At 41.8% G+C, this 20,296-nt stretch overlaps 1 protein-coding gene across 1 annotated transcript in view; it reads right to left on the reverse strand.

Moving 5' to 3' along the window:
- The window catches only part of TMEM38B (transmembrane protein 38B), a 40,654-nt gene extending 21,561 nt beyond the window's left edge, over window positions 1-19,093 (reverse strand). Inside the window, exon 1 of the mRNA XM_075210350.1 lies at window positions 18,887-19,093. Within this exon, the coding sequence (XP_075066451.1) occupies window positions 18,887-18,995 (109 nt within the window). The 5' untranslated portion in view covers window positions 18,996-19,093. The remainder of the gene's footprint in view (window positions 1-18,886) is intronic.
- Between the last annotated feature and the right edge of the window lie 1,203 nt (window positions 19,094-20,296).

Raw genomic sequence — 20,296 nt, forward strand, 5'->3', positions numbered from 1 at the left:
ACATGCCATTATAATATAATATTGTCAAGGGACAACACCTTCGGTTAGTATTACAAAGCAACTTTATATCTCTGTACATCTCAATTGGTAAGAAAACAGTGTGCTACTCTGACTTGTGGAAAATAATTTCAGAGAGATTAAATGCATAAAGTAGCATCTCCTGCCCTGAGTGGCCTACATTGCCAAGATGATACCTGGCGCACCACGCTGCCAGTCATGCATCAAGCTGTATCACTTTAAGGAAGCACTTTTGCATAAAGTGTGTCCTAAAGCAGAAACCAGCAACAGACTACACAGGCTGGTCACACTAGAACAGGGAATCCCGAAGAGCAGGGTCCATCTTTCAGTGCATTGCTGGAGCCCCTATAGGGTGGAAGGCAGGGTTAAAAATAAAATAGCAGCCCTCCTGCCAAGTAGCTACTAGCCCTGCACAGAACAACTGCCAAACTCCCGAAATCCCTCTTTTAGAACTTTTAAAATAACAATCCTCCAAAACAACAGCTTGCTAAAAGCACTTGGTGCACAATGACAGTGAACAGAGTGGACCCAGAGCAGCGTTAGCCACCACAAGCTGTTTCCCACGGTAGCCGTGTGATGGGTCATTCATTTCCAAAGAGCATCTACATGTAGTGCACACACTGGAAACCGGGGGCTGGCTTACTACTAGACTGCCGGCCAACCTAGTACCTCTCTATACTCCCTGGAAATGCAGCACGCACCAGCTTTCTGTGTGCCCAAATGCACAGAGTAGCAGGAAGAATCTCCCAACTATTCCAGAAATCAATAAAGTCCTGGCTGGCAGAACAGAGGCCCAAAATATGGACTGTTCCATCACATTCATGACATTTGCGAGGGATGCATTCATTTGTTCTGTGGTTCTAAACTCATTAGCTAGGAAAATAAGCAAGATTCAAGACAGTAGACAAAACAAAATCCCAAATGAGTGAAGGAGATAACCAATAGATAACAGAAATGCCACACTCGAATGTATCTCTCTCACCAGGGCATTTGCTGGGGACCATTACAATTTGTTCCTAGTGATTACAACAACAATGTTGTAACCCACTGCATGGTTACTTTGCCCATGGTGCATGGAGAGATATACTACTTACTTGATGGGGGTACAGGCTTTTAGAACGTGTGGATAAAATCTTGGGGAAAGGATATGCCAACATTCATCACAATCCTAAAATAATTAGGTGGCACACAAGGAAGAGGATATGCAGATAATTTATGTATATGAAGACTGCATTTGACAAAATATACGGGTATTGAATGTGGCACATGAATGGTACTCAGATGCAAACAACAACTCCCATCATAACTGCTAATTTGCTAATAGCGAAGAACACAAATGAAATCCTAGAACTTCCAACAAGTTAATGGCTTTCCAATAAAGGGGCATATTGAACTAGTCGCACTCTTTTTCCGAACATTGGGGCTGCGCATGTTTTCTGGTACTACGTCCCTCAACATCGCCGATTTCTCTTCACCCCCCCCCCCCTCACAGAGGTGCGAAGATAAATCAGAGATGTTACATCGTCATGGAGTGCCTTCACGAATGTTCCAGAGGCGCTCTGCAGCTAATTGACTATGCCCCAAATAGTTTAAAACTATATTTTTTGTGCGATACCCAATTCTACATTTCCATTCAACTAAATATACACTAACTTTCCTTTTTTTTGCACTTGTGAGAATACCGGGGTAATGTTCACCTTTTAACCCCACTGGTCTGCCCATATTTCAGCCCTATGCATCGCACTTAGCCTTCCTAATACCTCGATGTGGGTTAAATTAATCACCTAAACAAATAGTGGGTAAAAGACGCACCCTTTTATTATATAAACACATAGCACACAAATAATAGCAAATATGAGACAAAACCAGAGGGTTCACTTTCTGCAAACTACACAAACCTATACCTCACGAGCAATCCTGGCTGCTCCAGCCTTGCACTTCACTTCACTACCCACGTGGTAGGAAATGAGCTTTATGTCCTCCTATTTTTTGCACAGTCCGTGGAGGCTTCAATGTAAACACAGGCATTATCCTGGACCAGTCTGACAGGAGTTGTGACTGTAGCTCTTATACCAGCAAACTGTTAATCTCTTTTATTAATCAATCCTGGCCCCAGAATAAACTTTATTGGCTGACCATTCCTACAAGGGTTCAGTCCCCCCCCCTCCTCGGTGAAAGAAAGTACATGGAGCTGGCAAGTGCTCCTGCAGGCACAACTGCACTGGCTAACATCTTGATTTTATGTGCCACCTGGCCTAAAGATATAGGTACACAGACTGTGCTCAAAATGGAATCTCCTAACGGAGTGCTGCCACTATTGCCCGACTCCACAGATATGGAAAATTAACATAATTGTTTGAGGCACATAATACCATGATGTGAATTAGGGTATGCAAAGCAGAAACCCAGGTCAGTCCATTAAAGCGAACACTGCTGCATAAAGGACTTTATACAATAGCTTCAGCATCAGGTGAAAACACTCACAGAAAATGCTGTATATCTCCATACTGGCAGTATTCTGGAGGACCTCCATCTGGAACAATTTGTGGAGGGGGTTCCTGAACGTTGTGGTAAGTATGCTCTCTCATAATGTTATGGTTGCCAACTGGGTCCGATACCAGGCACTGCACCAATATCTAACCTGTTACATCTCCTCAATCATCAAGACACTGATACATCACTGACAGCAGCTCATAAGAAATTGAATATGCTCTATGAAAAAGTAAATAGATCCTTGTTCTCAAATGATTCACAAGCGATAGAGAGAAGACAAACATATTTGGCTGAAAAGAAAAACCATCAGGCATTCCATGCTATTTTCCCCTAGACCTGAATCAGTCTACACACTTCAATACTGCATCAGAGATGGCAGCTCTAAAGCTAGACTATCTCACACTTTGTTTCTGCATCAAACATGAGTGACAAGTTAGTTTGCCCCATATTATTCTCAGCCTATAATGTCAATCTTGCAAGTTGAAGACATGCACCTGTTACTTTTTTCTGCTCTTCATTTCTCTACACCCAGTAAAATCTGCACCTAAATTTGCCGGTTTGCGGATACTGCAGAAAATGTGTATGGTGGGAACCGTAAAAACCATCACAAAAACAAGTCCAAATTATTTCAAATTTAGGATCACTCCTATCATTAATTTTTATCTTTTATGCTTTTTGCCTAAAACACTGTACTATTCGCCTGTTAATTTAATTAGTGAGGGTACATCAGGAAAGCCTTTATTTCATGTGTCACTTTGGTTGAAGCTTGCCTAGAAAGGCACTTCCCTAACAACAACACATCTAAAAAGGTGAAAAATATGTCCCATTACAAGTTTAGGAATAAGGTCTCCAAAAATGCACCTTCACCACCCACCAGCTCATGTAAATAATCCTCTACTACAAAATAAATTCTCGGTTTTCCACAACCCTTTTGTTATTGATCCTTAAAGTTTCTGTTAAATGATTCCTGGGGCTATATTTACTAAACTGCGGGTGTTAAAACTGGAGATGTTGCCTACAGCAACCAATCAGATTATGGTTATTTCGTACATTCTACAAAATGACAGCTAGAATCTGATTGTTTGCTATAGGCAACATCTCCAGTTTAGCAAATTTACCCCCTGGATTTAGCTGGATGTTAAAATAGTTATTAGTGCTGACATGATTATTACCAAGCTGATATTAACCTGCCCCTTTGTCGGCGCAATTATAAACAAAAAAATTAGGGATGGTATTCAGGGTTTTGGAGACTTTCCCGTTAGGGTGCGCACACTATAATAACATTCAACTAGTAAACAAAAGGTAGAGTTGGATGCATGGACAGTTTTAAAACAGTTATTTCTTGGAACATAAATAGGGCATATTTATTGGGAGCAGGGTATGGGCTTGAAATCAGAGTTAATTGGGCAGAATCTTTCATGCCACATATTTCTCATATGCTTACAATGATTAATAAAACCCTATCATATCTCAGGCCAGTATGGTAGTACCTTATTGATTTGGAAATTTGGTTCTTCAGTTATATGCTGGTAAATGAATACAGCTCACCCCCTTCCAGATTAATTATTATAGAGATCTATAAAGGTTAGAATCACTAATAAGGATTTGGTGGGGTAAATTTCCAGACGGGCTGTCTTTCTGTAGCGCTCTTTACCTTGCCCATAAAGCTTAGTGCTACAGCCATCAAACAAAATGAATCCCTATCTGGACACAATATGCTGTTTCACTTGCAAAACCCTAGAGCCCCTCACAAGAAATACTTGGAGTTGTGGCAGGGTGTCCCCAAGTCCTTAATTTCCCTTCCTCTTTTGTAGGTGGAAGAATTTAAATATTTTGGTGTTAAGGTGCAATGAGAAGTTTCCAAATGCTTTTCCCTTAACTTGGCAGTAGCTCTCCACGTCTAAAAGGTGCGGGTATCCTCGTGCTTTAGACTCCTTTTATTGATAGTTCGGATATGACTAAATTATTCCTTCAGCAACACTCCACGCTGCCTGGTCCACTAAAGCCTACTGTAAACAGTTAGCCCAGGTTACCTTAGAACCTTTATTGGTTTTCAATTACAACATCCTGGGGCAGATTCAATTAGCTGAGAACATCATGACTGCACACTTTTACCGTTACTGTGGTAATTATTTTTCCTTGCACCTCTATGGGGCATGAGGAAAAATGACTGGATATTTCTGTAAATATATCCACGTGAAGCATCTCCGGAATGGTCGCGAAGCACTTTGCGGCTGAATTCCTCCCTGTGAATGTTGGCTGTCCCATATCCTTCAGATATGGATCGGGCCAGTGCTGTCTGCACACTTCTGCCAGCCACACAATTTTTCAGACAGGCATAAGTGTTGAAAAACAACACCATGTCTGTGGGAGTGTGCAAAAGGAAGGGGAGAAGATTAAATTTAACACAGCTATTTACGCAGACCATTTGGTAAAGTAGTGTCTGGGAAGGCTGCATGCTAAACTTCAGAGTTCAAAATAAACAAGATGCTCATTGCTTCATATTGCACAAGTCCAGTCACTTTAGTTAGTGATCAAGATCTCTAACGAAGCAGGACTTACATTTGGATGCTGACTAAAATACCTATGTTGTGAATGGATATCAGTATTCTGAATAAAAATAAAGGCTGGAAGCTGTTCATATTTTTTATAGCAGAGAACTCCACAACTTTTATAGGCCATATTTTAAAGCAGTCGTGGGCAATATTTATTTTTCCAGGGGTGGTACAAATGGAACTTGATCTAACAAGGGGGCAGCACACTATCTTTTGAGGAGAAGCACTAGACTCTATTATGGGATCAAAGCACTACCATTACTAGTTGATACAACAGTGCTATTGCAGCATGGACAATAGTAATGTCTGGTGAGGAGACTTTACTATTCAATAATGGACTAACGTGCTATGTAACCAGTGATAATGACTGTGCTCTTTAAAATCATTTGAAAGAGGACCAGAAAAAAAATTCACTTGGCCAAAAGGCCACATTTTACCCCTTTGAGGGCTGTCACTAGCACACCACAGTTTTAATCAGTTACAACAAAACATGAAATTAACATTGAGAGTTGTTTATGGAAAAGTGTAAAGACAGGCAGAATTAATTATAATTTTTACTCATTATGATGGTTATTCCATATTCGAATGAATGCCAAAGAGAATGGCCTAAGAAGAGCATTTTAGCCATGCAAAGTTACCATATTTTAAACTATGTTGCAGTTGGTCGCCATAAGTATTCAGTTACTAGTTCCAAGGGGGGGTGCCTTTTGCGTCATCTGGGCGCATTTTAAATAGGAAAAATAAAATGTGACTTGAATCAAAAAGGCAGACCTTATAATCAGTTACCGTCATTAGTTATTTAAGACATGAATGATGTTTACAAGAACAGTATTTTAGGAGAATTAGAGGGGAAAAATAAACTAAGGGATGGTCCAAATCTGAAAGTAGGCAGTTTCCCAACAGTATTTTTTCTTTCTTTTAAAATTTGCAGAACTCTGATTTTCCAGTTCAGTAAAATCAGCATCTAAATGTGGCAAACTGTATATACGAACAAGCATCAAAAAGTCAAAAGGGGCATGCTCCAATGTACTGTATGTGCATAGCCAAAAATACAGGGGCATTTACACAAAATAAAGTGTGTTCCGCCTTCACATTTGTCTGCATTGCAAATAACTATTTTGCTTAAAAGCAAAAAAAAAAAAAAAAAACAGTTCTAAATAATCAAGTATAATGGCAATTTAGTAAAAACCAAAAAAAAATATTATCAACATTTATTTATGTAGCAACTACAAATTAAGCACAGCACAAGTTATGTGACTGCCAGGTCACCAAATTACATAGGATTATTATTATATAGAGATTAAGGGCTAGATTTACTGAACTGCGGGTTTGAAAGAGTGGAGGTGTTGCCTATAGCAACCAATCAGATTCTAGCTGTCATTTATTTAGTACATTCTACAAAATGACAGCTAGAATCCGATTGGTTGCTATAGGCAACATCTCCACTTTTTCAAACCGCAGTTTAGTAAATCTACACTTTAGTCTGCTTTTCATAATAGACTAGTGAAGATGGAAAAACTGATTTGCAAATAATATTTTTTTTTTTTTTCATCATGTGGTATTTATATAATGTATATGTATGAGGTTTACACTAGGGCATAAGCATTCAGTTTATACTAGTTTAATTTATGTTCATGTATATCTGTTAACAGTTAATTTGAATGTGTACATGCATATGTCTACATCATTGTATACATATGTAATATGTATTAATTCACACCAACCCCTGCCCCAGTAGAGCTTACAATCTATATTCCCTACAACAGAGACACGCTGGAGTTGGTTTCATAAGAAGTCAATTACATTACCAGTATGCAGTATGCCTGATAATAAACTGGGGAGAACATACAATATCCACACAAATAGGGCCCTGGTTAGAATCGAACCCATGGTCCACTGTGCCTCAATGGTTAGTATTGATGCCTCAAATTGCTTAAAGGAAATATAGCATTTTTTTGCTTTTCCCTATACTTTAGAAGAGACATGATGGACTGCCTGATTTTACTAAAGCAATTATTTACAATGCCTTCCTAGTGTTAAAAACACAAATGTTCAACCCAGTATAGGGACTCTCATTATTTATAGTTAGGACTACTCTTAGTAGAAGCGCTGTGAAGTTGCGGTGGCTTATCATATATTTGCAAAAGAGTGTAATAAGAACTTCTGCATTTTCTGTACAAATAGAGTGACAGCTTTATTAGTGGTATACAACAGAGAGCTTGGTGATTTTTCTGTGTGAATTTCTTTTCTAGATTACCCACCTATCTGTTGTCATTTGTAAATTGATTGGGCAACTTGCTATCTCTGCATAGCATATATATGTCTAGCATATACATTTGGCTGTGATGGACAAAACAATCCACTGAAAATTTGAGGTTGGTGTGCGAAATTTAATATCTAGGGAGCAACTGGTACTGAAAAACACAATCCACACAAAACTTAACAAATAAGCATGGGAACAGTTACAAGCTTGTAGGATTTCTTGCAATTCTGTTTGGTTGAAAAATAAGATTCTTTACTTACCGTAAAATCCATTTCTCTGACTCCATTGTGGGACACTGCGAGACATTGGGGTATAGAAGTGGGCTCAGGAGTCCTGTCACTTTAACTTGTTAACTCTTTGGATTCCTCCCCTACTATGCCCCTCCTCTCCAGAGAGATCCTCAGTTTTGAATAACCAAGAGTGAACGTAAAGGAGGTAATATAACCTGGACAGGTCTTAAATTATAAAGAACCATAACCAAAGTTTCACACACAGAACTATATACAGAGCAAGGGAGGGTGCGCAGTGTCCCCCAATGGAGTCAGAGAAATGGATTTTACAGTGAGTAAAAATCTTATTTTCTTTTCCCTGCCATTGGGGGACACTGCCAGACATTGGGGATATACCACAGCTTCCTCAAGGGTGGGAATGCTCTGGACCAGCTGCAAGCATAATCCTGCGACCAAAGCTTGCATCAGCCGATGCAAAGCCTTGAAGTCTGTAAAATTTAGTGAAAGTGTGGACGGAAGACCAAGTCGCCGCTCTACACAACTGCTCCGCAGACGCCCCGTGCCTAGCCACCCAGGAGGCACCCACCGCTCTAGTAGAATGCGCCTTCAAATTTTCCACAACGGGCAAAGAAACTGCAATGTTAGCTTCTCGAATCGTGGATGTAATCCACCGGGCAATTGACTGCTTTGAAGCAGGCCACCCTCTTTTGTTGGCGTCATATAAAACAAAAAGATCTCTGGTCTTTTTGACCTGAGACGTACGGTCTACATAACTCTGTAGAGCTCGTACCACATCCAAAAACTGCATAGACCCCTCTAAGGAGTCCTTCTCTGCTCGGAACACAGGGACAACAATTTCCTGATTTAGGTGAAACCTGCAAACCACCTTAGGAACAAAAGATGGCTTGGTACGAAGGACCGCCATATCAGCGTGAAAAATAAGAAAAGGGGGGGTCACAGCGAAGAGCTCCAAGCTCAGACACTCTGCGAGCTGAAGCTATTGCCAACAAAAATACTGTCTTCCAAGTAAGATACCTTAAGTCAATAGACTCTAAAGGTTCAAACGGAGGCCTAGAAAGAGCACAAAGAACCAGATTGAGATCCTAGGGCTCGACAGGATGGCAAAATGGAGGTTGTATATGTAACCCCCCCTGCAAGAAAGTTTTGATGTCAGAATAATCTGCAATCTTTTTCTGAAAATAAACGGAAAGGGCTGAGAACTGGCCGTTGAGGGAACCTAGACGAAGACCCCTCTGAACCCCATCCTGTAGAAAATCCAGTAAACGAGAAAGCTTAAATCTGTAGGAATGGAATCTTTTCGACTCACCACAGAATATATGTCTTCCACACTCTATAATATATGGAAGACGAAGAAGGCTTTCTAGCCTTAATCATGGTAGTTATAACATCCTGAGAGAAGCCCCTGGCTTTAAGTATTAGGGTTTTAATAGCCAGGCCGTCAAAGTCAGCTGATCTAAACTTTGGTGAAGGAATGGACCCTGAACCAGAAGATCAACCTGCATTGGAAGCCGGAATGGAGGAGCCTCTGCTAACAATAGCAGATCTGAGAACCACGCTCTGCGTGGCCAAAATGGAGCTATTAGAATAGCGGAAACTTTCTCCCTCTTCAACTTCTTTAGGACCCACACAATCATAGGTATGGGAGGGAAAATATACACCATTTGATATGGCCATGGAGCTGACATGGCATCTACTATTTCCGCCCCTGGGTCTCGAGCTCTCTTGCGCCATAGCGCGGAACCTGATGGTTCAGCCTGGACGCCATCAGATCTATGTCCGGGCAGCCCCAATGGTCCACCAGAAGGGAGAAGACCTGACTGTTCAAAGCCCATTCCCCGGGATGAAAGGAGTGTCTGCTGAGGAAGTCTGCTTTCCAATTCTTCACCCCCGGAATGTGAATGGCTGAAATCTTAGGCACCTGATGCTCTGCCCAAGACAAAATACGCCTGGTCTCTCGCATGGCAGCCGCACTGCGAGTGCCCCCTTGGTGGTTTATGTATGCCACCGTGGTGGTGTTGTCGGACTGAATCTGAAGCGGTTTTCCCCTTAGGAATTTCTGGGCTCCTTTCAGAGTATTGTATACTGCTCTGAGCTCTAGAATGTTTATAGGAAGAGAAGCTTCCTGAGGGGACCAGAGACCCTGAAGCCTCAGGGTTCCCGTTACTCCTCCCCATCTCAACAAGCTTGCATCTGTTGTGACTAGAGTCCAAGACCAGGTCTGCAGAGATTGGCTTGGGACATCCACCAGACAAGAGACAGCCTTGTGGGTATGGACAGACGAATAATCGGCTTGTCTAAATTCTTCTGAGACCCTGACCACTTGAGTAAGTTCTCTGCCTGAAGTGGACGGGAATAAAACTGCGCAAAAGGGACTGTTTCGAAAACCGAGACCATTGTCCCCAGGAGTTTCATGCAACTGAGGACCGAGACCCTCTTTTTCGCTAGAGTGGCTCTGGTCCTTTTCCGCAGGGCTAGGACTTTTTCCCTTGGAAGGTAAACTCTCTAAAGCTCTCTTAGAGTCTACATCCACCGACCATGTCCGTAACCATAGGTTACGACGAGCCGCTACAATAAGAGCAGAGGCCTTAGCATTCACTGACACCGCATCCATGGCTGCGTTTGCCACATACTCCGAGGTCTCCAGTACATGCTCTGCAAGTTCTAAGAGTTACGTACGAGGAGTATTATCTCTAAGCCCTTTAATCAAAGCTTCCATCCATAACTGCACGGCCTTATTGGCCCAGGCCACAGCCATATTGGACCTAAACATACTTCCCACAGCCGTGTATGCTGAGCGAAGAGCTAAATCACACTTTTTATCTGTGTACTCTTTGAGGGCTATCCGTTCTTGGACAAGAATAGCAGAAGAAGAAGCTAAACGGGCTACCAGGGTATCTACCTTAGGTAATGACTCCCATTTTACAGTGTCCTCAGGTGGCAGAGGATAAAGGGATTTGAATTTTCCCGGCATCATAAATTGTTTGTTAGGCCTATGCCAGGCTTCAGAAATAATCTCCAACATCTCAGGGGAATGGGGGAAAGTGGCCAACTGAGCTTTACCTTTTTTAATAGAGAGACACCCTTGGGTGCTGAGGGCTCAGGATCAGCAAACCCTAAGGTATGCCTGATTCCTAGAATTAAACTGTCCACACTAGTGGAAACTGAGTCAGAGTCATAACGGCGTTCCCCTTCCGGGTTCAAATCTACCTCACCTTCCTCTGCCGAGGAGAGATCAGAATATTGGTCTAGATCCAGACCTGAGTTAGTAACAGCTCTCTTATTCCCCTGGGAAACGGATAATAACCTGTCTTCCCTATGGGATGACCCCGCCTGTGATGTGGAAGCGTTTTCATCAGACTGACAGCCTGCAAGTGTAAGTGGGGTAGTGTTCACACATACCTCTGCTACCCGCAGCATAACAGCCGCCAGTCTTTCCATCGCTGAAGAGAAGGATTGCAGCCAAGGCGGTTCCACCACTGCAGAAGGTGCCCCCTGGACTGGACTGTCCCGCACCCGAGAGTCCGCAGTACAAGCTGCGCAAAGGCCGTCCCGGTCTGTGTGTCCAACAGAAAGTTTTGCGTTACATTTTGAACAGGTATAATACACAACAGAAGGCACAGAGCGACTCTTGCTTTTGGCTGTCCCCTTCTCAGCCATTGTCCTATTTCTTAAAATTATTATTATTATAAGAAAGACAGACAATAAGGGAGACTGTTAAGTACTAAAGTCTCTCACACTATAAGCACTCCTCACCAATGCCAAAACCTGCAAAGTACTGTCTGTGAAAATTTATCAACAAATAACTCACGAAACAGATATAAACCTCCACAATGACTATTGAAATACAAGCCTGTATCAAAAGGTCTATCCGCAGAGGAGAGGCAAAGCAAAGGACTTAGGCACCGCTGACACGCTGTCTCTTCAGTGACTCTTCACAAGCAGACTCCACGCTGCGCACGGGAGAACAGCCTGGGAGGAAGGAAGATATCGAGTACCAACTCCTCCCCTTCCTGCTGTCACTGCCCGCCCTGCTGGCCTCCGCTGTCTGGGTCCCATAAAGACATCGCAATATGGCCACCAAGAAGCGCTGGACGTGCTGTATACATTAAAAGTGTCCAGAAGCGCTAGTCCTTTCAAGCGGTCCGACTCACCTGCAAAGAGTGTGAGTGCCGCTGTGTCCCCTTCATTACCTGCTCGTTGCCTAGAGACGAGCGGGGAACCTGCAGACATGGAGAGCGGCAGAGGAGGAGAGGCTATATCGCATCACTCACTCTAACCGCTATGGGGGCATAAACTGTGGCCGCGGACATCCTCACTAAAACAGGCACTGCTGCACCACCATCCACCAGTTTAACTCACACAGCCCCCCTCCTATCTATGGGAATGCCGGCAGAAGGTGCCAGGTAAAAGAGCACCAGACTTCTCTTACCTGCGCTGGGGTTCCCAGAGAGCAGAGCGGAGTCCTACTCACTGTAATTCTGGGTCTTCCACTGAACCCTGCGCTGCACCTGTTTAGGGAAAAAAATAAAAACATGACAACCTATATACTAAATTGGTATAGGCAAGAGCCTATACCCCAGTGACCTAGACTCCAGGTCACTTCTAAAAAAAACTGAGGATCTCTCTGGAGAGGAGGGGCATAGTAGAGGAGGAATCCAAAGAGTTAACAAGTTAAAGTGACAGGACTCCTGAGCCCACTTCTATACCCCAATGTCTCGCAGTGTCCCCCAATGGCAGGGAAGAGAAATATAACATGGCATTGATGCAACAAAGCAGCTTAAACCCATGACACTGATTGTTTCAATGAATGAATGTTTAATGAATTTCCCACTAAAATTGTTTTTAAACTACACGGCCATGGATTTACTAGAACATCAGTGTCTCATCTACTGCAATATCTCCCTCAAAAGTCACAGACTAACATTACCTAGTTATGGATTCATGGCATGTACACCAAGTTTTAAAATGCACAGAATACAATGTACCAAGAGTAAACATGATCCACATTGGCATCAGTTTACTTTTCCTTGCTTATAATAAGCTTTTTAATTTTACATACAGTTAAAACATTTCTACTCATGAACACAAAGTGGTCATTGAAAACAAGAGGATTACAAAGTTAATGTCTGTATTATCGGATCAGTAAGTACCTTAAGTGTTCTACTTACTACTGTGAAAGCTTTGTAGACTACAGAGGTAGCATATGCTTTCTTCAGTATCCCCATATAAAAATCTAGGTAATTATCTGAAACTACTTCATTAGATAGGTGTGAATGACCCCCAATGTTATGCATCACAAGAATACATTCTAGGCAAGCACCATAAGGCCATGTACACAAGGGTATTACATTAAAATGTTTTTAAAGCCTATAATAAAAACACATTGACAAGGATAGTGCAAAAAATATATACAATAATGTAAGTGAAAAGACCTGCACATACACTCTGATAAGCATCCACTTTGTGACAATTTCTATTTTCCATTCAATCATTAACATTCTGTAATATAGACTTGTGATGTATGGGAATGCTCACTTGACACAGGACACTATACTGGAGGAAGGTTTAAAGCTGTGATACCACCTACATCATTTTTTATTTTATATATTATTTATTTTTTTACTATGGTACCCCTCCATTTAGCCAGTGTACCAGGTGCTGCTAGATGCAACGGATTTGGGGGCTCTGTAACACAGAACCTGAAATTTCGTTCACCAACTTTAATTGGTGGGGAAGGGTGGGTGAGAGTGGGAGGACCAATCTCAAGCTACAATTTGGCATTGCCTGAACTTTAAGTCCCATTGCTTGGTGAGGGGTGAGGGGTTTACACCTGTGTGCACTATCATCAAGCAATATGCTCTATTTTCTCCTGGTTCTAAGGTATGTAAACTAGGACATTCGGCTAAAACTACTTTTACACAAAGAAAGTAATAATTAACAAGAAAGCTGTAATGCAAGGGTCAGGGAACTTTTTTACCTTTTACCCAAAAATTTATTTAGATACACCGACGTTACCCCCTTGATTTGAAGGAAGGAAGTCATATATTAATTATTGGAATTCAAAATTTTATTGAATCTATTCAAAATTTCTTTGAAAGCTTCAACTTCAAAACTTCAGGTTTTATCGAAAAGATGTTGCTTCATTTTTGATACAAGAGCATCAATATTGGGGCATTTTGATGTCAGAGCAATTTGGATACAGTCTTCAGCGTCCAATCGATTTCTCTGCTTTGTTTTTATGTTCGTTAGAGTGGAAAATCCTTGTTCGCAAAGGTAGGTTGTTACAAAAGGCAGCAACTTTTTGACTGCCTACTCATGTGCAATTTTGAATGCCTTTGCAGCTGTTGACATCCAAAAATATGACAGATCTGCTTTGTTTTCAAATGCAATATGTGCTTCATTATTGCATCAAAGCTCAAGAAGTGCCTCTGCCAACCCTTGAGGCTCTTCTGGTACAACAGCAATTTCACGTTTAAAGGTGTCTACAATCCAACTGACAGCATGTGAACCGGCAGCATTACCCCCCAGGAATTTCATTTTTACCCCATTTGGGGTAATTTACCCCTGTTCCCTGACCACTGCTGTAATGTATAACACTAGGTATGTATGCTTGAATTATTTGTAATTTAAACGTGTATCTACTAGTATTATTTCAGACAATAATGTCATTGGATTATACATGTTCATTTTTCCCATCTGACACTACACTAGATACTGTACAAACTTTAGTGTAACATTCACTATATAGACAAAAGTATTCGGACGCTTGACCATTACACCAACAGGGACTGTAATAACATTGTATTCAAATACATATACTTTAATATGGAGTTGGTCCCCCTTTCTTCTTGGAAGGCTTTCCACAAGACATTGGAGTGTTCTGTGGGACTTTGTACCCATTCATCCTGTAGACCATTTATGAGGTCAGGCACTGATGTTGCAATCTCCGTTCCAGTTCTTCCCAAAGGTGTTTGATGGGGTTGAGATCAGGGCTCCTATCCCTCTTCCACCAAACTTCACAGATGGCATAATGCAGTCCGGAATGTAACGTTCTCCCGCCATTCGCCAAACCCAAACTCACCCATCTGGATGGCAAAGAGAGAAGCGTGATTAGTCACTCCAAAGAACACGTTTCCTCTGCTCCACAGTCCAGTTTGTGCTTTACACCACTCCATCCGACACTTGGCATTGGTCTTGTTGATGTGAGGCTTGTATGCAGCTGCTCGGCCATAGAAACTTATTCCATTAAGCTCCCGCCGCACAATTTTTGTGCTTACATTAATGGCGGTGGAAGTTCGCAACTCTGCAGCTATGGAATCAGCAGAGCTTTGGCAACTTTTATGCACCATGCGCCTTAGCAGTCGTTGACACCACTGTGATTTTACGTGGTCTTCCGCTTCGTGGTCGAGTCTTTGTTGTTCCTAAACGCTTCCACTTTCTAATAATATCACTTACAGTTGACCATGGAATATCCAGCAGAGATGAAATTTCACGGTCTTATTGCAAATGTGGCATCCTATCACAGTACCACGCTTGAAGTCACTGATCTCTTCAAAACTATCCATTTTGTATGACAAATGTTTGCAAATGGAGACTGAATGCTAGGTGCTTGATTTTATACAGACTAATTGAAACACCTCAATTCAATAATTAACAGGTGTGGCCAAATACTTTTGTCCATATAGTGTATCTAGTCGATATTTCTAAAAATTAAGTTAAGTAATATTTAGAGAACAATGAAAAAAAACGACTGCGCTATATGTAACTCACTAGACCCAATAATGAATCGATAAGCAATAGTAAGGCTGGGTACACACTACAGGAAATTTCTCCCCATGTGACATCTTTAACGATTTTACCAATGTCAGCAAAAAAAAAAAGAAAAGAAAGAATAAGTAGCGATCAGTACGCCGTTTCATGTGTATATGTTTTACACAATTTAGCTTAAGATCTGTGCTCTTCATCTGTCATAACCATCGGCTGAAAAAAATCATGACTCTGCATGCTTCATAGAGTTCTATGAACACTGCCGGTCGTAAGTGCTTACACTCTGCAGAACTGGAACAACATCATTCAATTGAACGATATTTTTAGTCAGATTTAAAAAAAAAAAAAAATATCAAACAAAACAATATGATGGACTTTGGAAGGATAATCCTTCATTGTTTCATGCGATATCGGGTCGAACAGTCGTTTGTTGTTTGATTGGCCCGATATTTGCCTGAAAACACTGTAGTGTGTAACCAGCCTAAGCCATATTACCAAACAACAATTTATTTTAGCTAAAACATGCATTATACACAAGTTGTCACTACAATGTGAATAAATAAAAATGCACTGGGGAAGAGGAGGACATAGCGACTGCACAAAATCAGTATACTGTTAATCTGTGAACTCATGTCTGGCAGAAAATGCAAAACAATATTAAAATAGAGCATGCTTTGTTTCTGGCACAGTCAATATAATACAGGCAGGTGTAAACAAAAACCTGAAGGTGCCTATACACAGGCAGATGTGAAGCTGTGATCACATGATAACACCCACAAGGAGATTGTGGTTCTTATACAAGCACAGTTTCTGCCAGATGTTGATTGGCATCTGCAGTCGTTTTCTTCCCACAAAGATGAGATTTATATCCAATCAGGTGTAAAAGCATAGCTCCCAAATTGCAAGCCCCCGGCAGCGGAATAGGGGGCGTAGCACCTCACAATCGGGGCATGGTGATGCACTGTGAATTGCTAGGCTGCACGTTCAATATCTCCCTTCACCCCGACATTCCCACCCACAGGATAAACATGTCACTGGGCGGGACAGCGGGACTGAAACCTAAATTTGCTACTGTCCTGCTGAAATTGGGACAGTTGGAAGGTATGGTAAAAGGGCTTAACTGGTCTTTAAAAAGTGTATGATACCCGTAAATGGCTCATTTACATTGAGGCTATGTGCATTGCATTGTAATCGCATATACACAGCAGGCTTCTGTTTCATTGGTCCCTATACACCTCAATGGACAAGACATTCACACCAGCTCAGGAGGTGGCAGATATTAGTACCTTACCAATACTCTATTTTACTCTATGTGGTTACAAATAAGACAATTTCACACATTAAGGGACATATTTAAAAGAAAGTATATACACAAATATTTTATGTAATTATTTATTAGGCGCCAAAATACTCCACACAGCAGGACAGTCGAAATAACAAATCATACATAAAACAGATTAAGTACATAGGAGGTTAACAAAGGAGGTGCAAATGTCAGACAAGAGGGTAGAGAGCGGATAGGCAGAGGGAAATTCTAAGGCAATAGGAGCTAGTTGGACTGAGAAGTATTCGGTGGTGATAGGCTATATTTAAGAGCTAGGTCTTTAAAGAATCCATCTAAGATTGAAAGTTTGAGAATTTATTTGTGGAACAGAAGATGTTTTCCAGGAAGGAGTAAGAGGTGGTTACCAGAGTAGGTGAGGCACGAGACAAGAATGAAGGGGAGATCAGACTTTGAAAGCAAGCAGCTTGAATTTAATTGTGAAGGCATTGTGGAGCCAGTGTGGGATTTGCAAAGAGGATGTGGAGTGGTAAGAGAGATAAATCAGACTCCAAGCAGCATTTAGTATGAATTGCAGAGGGGGAAGGCAAATAGCAGTATGACGCATTAATCAAGATGGGAGATAATTAGAGAATGCATAATGGTTTTGAGATCACACACACATTGATATATATATATATATATATATATATATATATATATATATATCAAAGTTATATATTCTAGTTATCCGTTCTTCCTGCCTGAATGTATGTTGGAATGGGGCGCTGAGTGCAATACGCATCTATTCCGACTGTCAGAATGGGGCTCCGAGTATATTTAGACATCCATTCCAGCACCCGTAATGGATGGCTAAGCCATTGAGACATCCATTCCAGCACCCGTAATGGATCGCTAAGCCATTGAGACATCCATTCCAGCACCCGTAATGGATGGCTAAGCCATTGAGACATCCATTCCGGCACCCGTAATGAATGGCTAAGCCATTGAGACATCCATTCCGGCACCCGTAATGAATGGCTAAGCCATTGAGACATCCATTCCGGCACCCTTAAAATCTCCATAATTTTTTCAAGGCACCCCTCCAAAATAATTATCAAGCAGTCCTGTTTTAGAAGTAGTTGGGTCAAAAAAACGTAATAAGTATTTAGGTCAGGACAGAAATACTTATTTAGTTGTATGCAAACATAATACACATAGATCCAAGGACAAAATAATATTTTTATATTTTATTTTTTTAAATTATATTTCTGTCAAAGAATAACTGACAACTAACTCACACTGTGACCTCCATCTCCACACACGCTGCCACCTCTGCCCTCTCCCACGCTGCCTCCTCTCACTCTGCCGCCCTCTCTCACTCTGCCGCCCTCTCTCACTCCCCTCCGTCACGGCCAGCCAGAGAAAAAAACAAAACTTACCAATCCGCGCGGCGCCCGGGACCCAGCATCCTCCTCTCATCCTCCTCCCAGAATGCTGGGTCCCGGGCGCTGCGCGGATTGGTAAGTTTTTTCTTTTTTTCTCTGACTGGTCGCGGCACCCCTGTGACAGCGCCGCGGCACCCCTGCGGACGCACACTTTGGGAACTGCTGGGCTAAGCCATTCATACATCCATTCCGGCACCCGTAATGAATGGCTAAGATGATGAGATATTCATTCCAGCAGCCAGAATGGATGTGCAAAGAACATAGCATAACATAATGCACTATACAGGGCGAGAAAGCACAGTAGGCTTCAGTCAAGACACTAAGCAGCAGAGGGCGCTGTAGTAAACTGACTCATTCCGGCAGGTGCAGCTTTTACCTAATCCCTGCACAATATATTTGCCCCAGTGCACAGGAACCATTGAGAGATAATTTATAAACAAAGTAAGCCAGCTCTGCTGAGTACAAAACAGTGCAAGTTTATGTTTTGGACTCAATCCCTGTCTTGGTATATAAACAAAAACTTTTTGCACCTTTATAAAGGAGTGCTGCCTTTATTTGTGTGTGTGCTTGTGTGCACTATTTTTTTTTTCCATTAGTGTAGAATACTTTCTCATTGAGAGGATACATTTTCTGGGTTACCATCCACATGTTACATGACAGAGTGTATAATGGTAATCAAAATCCATTAAGTAGTAAACCTATTTCACCTGTACAAAGCTGTTGTATCTCGTAACACCAATTTCTGGCACATCACCCAGCCTAAACAATTTAATACTAATACATACACTATTCCTACTGAATAGGGCAAATACACATAGATATCTGCTCACCTTCCTGCTCTCTAGCTGACATGGCAGACACCAAATAATGAGCTCCATCGAAGAAAGGAAACATAGACAAGCTGGAGAACTGCACGGACAGCTCTGTGATCAGCTCCATGCTGACAGCGGGCTACTTTCACTCTGACAGCCGTATCTTCTTGTACATGTCCACTGCACACATACACACACCCTCTACTTCCCAGCTACACTCAGGCCAGCCCAGTATCCACTGACTGACAGACACAGTAACCAATCACCGTAACGCTCTGGTCAGGCCATACCGGAGCTCTGTGTGAAAGAAGATATACCATTGGCTCAGCTGGAATGTTGTGAAACCTGTAGAAGAATGTGTGATATACATGCAGCATATGAGTAGAGGAGCGGCATAGAAGTACAGAGGTAATGAGAACTGACTACAAATTCCTAAGAGAATAAAGCCATGCTGTGAGATCCACACCACTGCTATTGTAAAACATGTACTCATGACATCTTTACATGGTGATGTTTCTTATGTTGTGCTCTATCTTCCTGTTTTAAAAGTTAATTATTAATGAATTCGTTACTTATTATTCAGTTGCTAGCTTTAAACATATGCACTGTACACATTTATTATGATTTATTAAGTTATTTATATAGCGCTATCATACTCTGCAGTGGTTTTGAAAGGGGAATAAACATAATCATAAACCCAGGCAGAAAAAGTGATGAGGGCCCTACTTCCAATATTACAATCTATAAGGAAATAGGAGTTAGATACAAGGGTGTATTTATTATTACTTTTTCGGGGGACTGACGCTCATTTAAGTAATGTGCACATTTATTAACTGTGCATCGTAGCAGATATCGTACATATCTGTTGCTTTGCATTTTTTCCTGAAATCCAGAGCAGTCTCCATAGAATGTCTATGGGGACTGCTCTGTACCACAATTTAATAAGTTCAGAAAAGGCAATTACACATTACCGTATGTGTAATTTTTCAGCTCTGCTCCTATGGTGGAGAGCATTGCGGTAGAGGGATCTTCGGATCTTTCACTGGGGCCTATTTATCAAAGCTCCCCCCCCCCCTGTTAAATCCCCGAAAACAACTGTTTCCGGGATTAATCACTAAATTGCTATTTATGATTGTAGCAAGATATCTGCTGCTTTGAATCTCATCGTTTTACTGAGCACTCCCCATAACAGCATACTTGCCAACTCTCCCGCATTGTCCGGGAGACTCCCGCATTTTGCGAGAGTCTCCCGGACGAGTGTGGCAATCTCCCTGATAGGAAGGGGGAAAAATTTAGTTTAAACGCCGCGATTCACCCGGAATCGCGGCGTTTAGCCCCGCCCCCACTGTAAAATGACGCGATTTGCGTCATTCCGTCACGGGGGTGGGGCCAAAATGACGCGATTTCGCAGCCCCGCCCCCTGCACGC

This window comes from Mixophyes fleayi, chromosome 1, assembly GCF_038048845.1.
Source record: "Mixophyes fleayi isolate aMixFle1 chromosome 1, aMixFle1.hap1, whole genome shotgun sequence".
In the NCBI taxonomy this organism is placed as follows: domain Eukaryota; kingdom Metazoa; phylum Chordata; class Amphibia; order Anura; family Limnodynastidae; genus Mixophyes; species Mixophyes fleayi.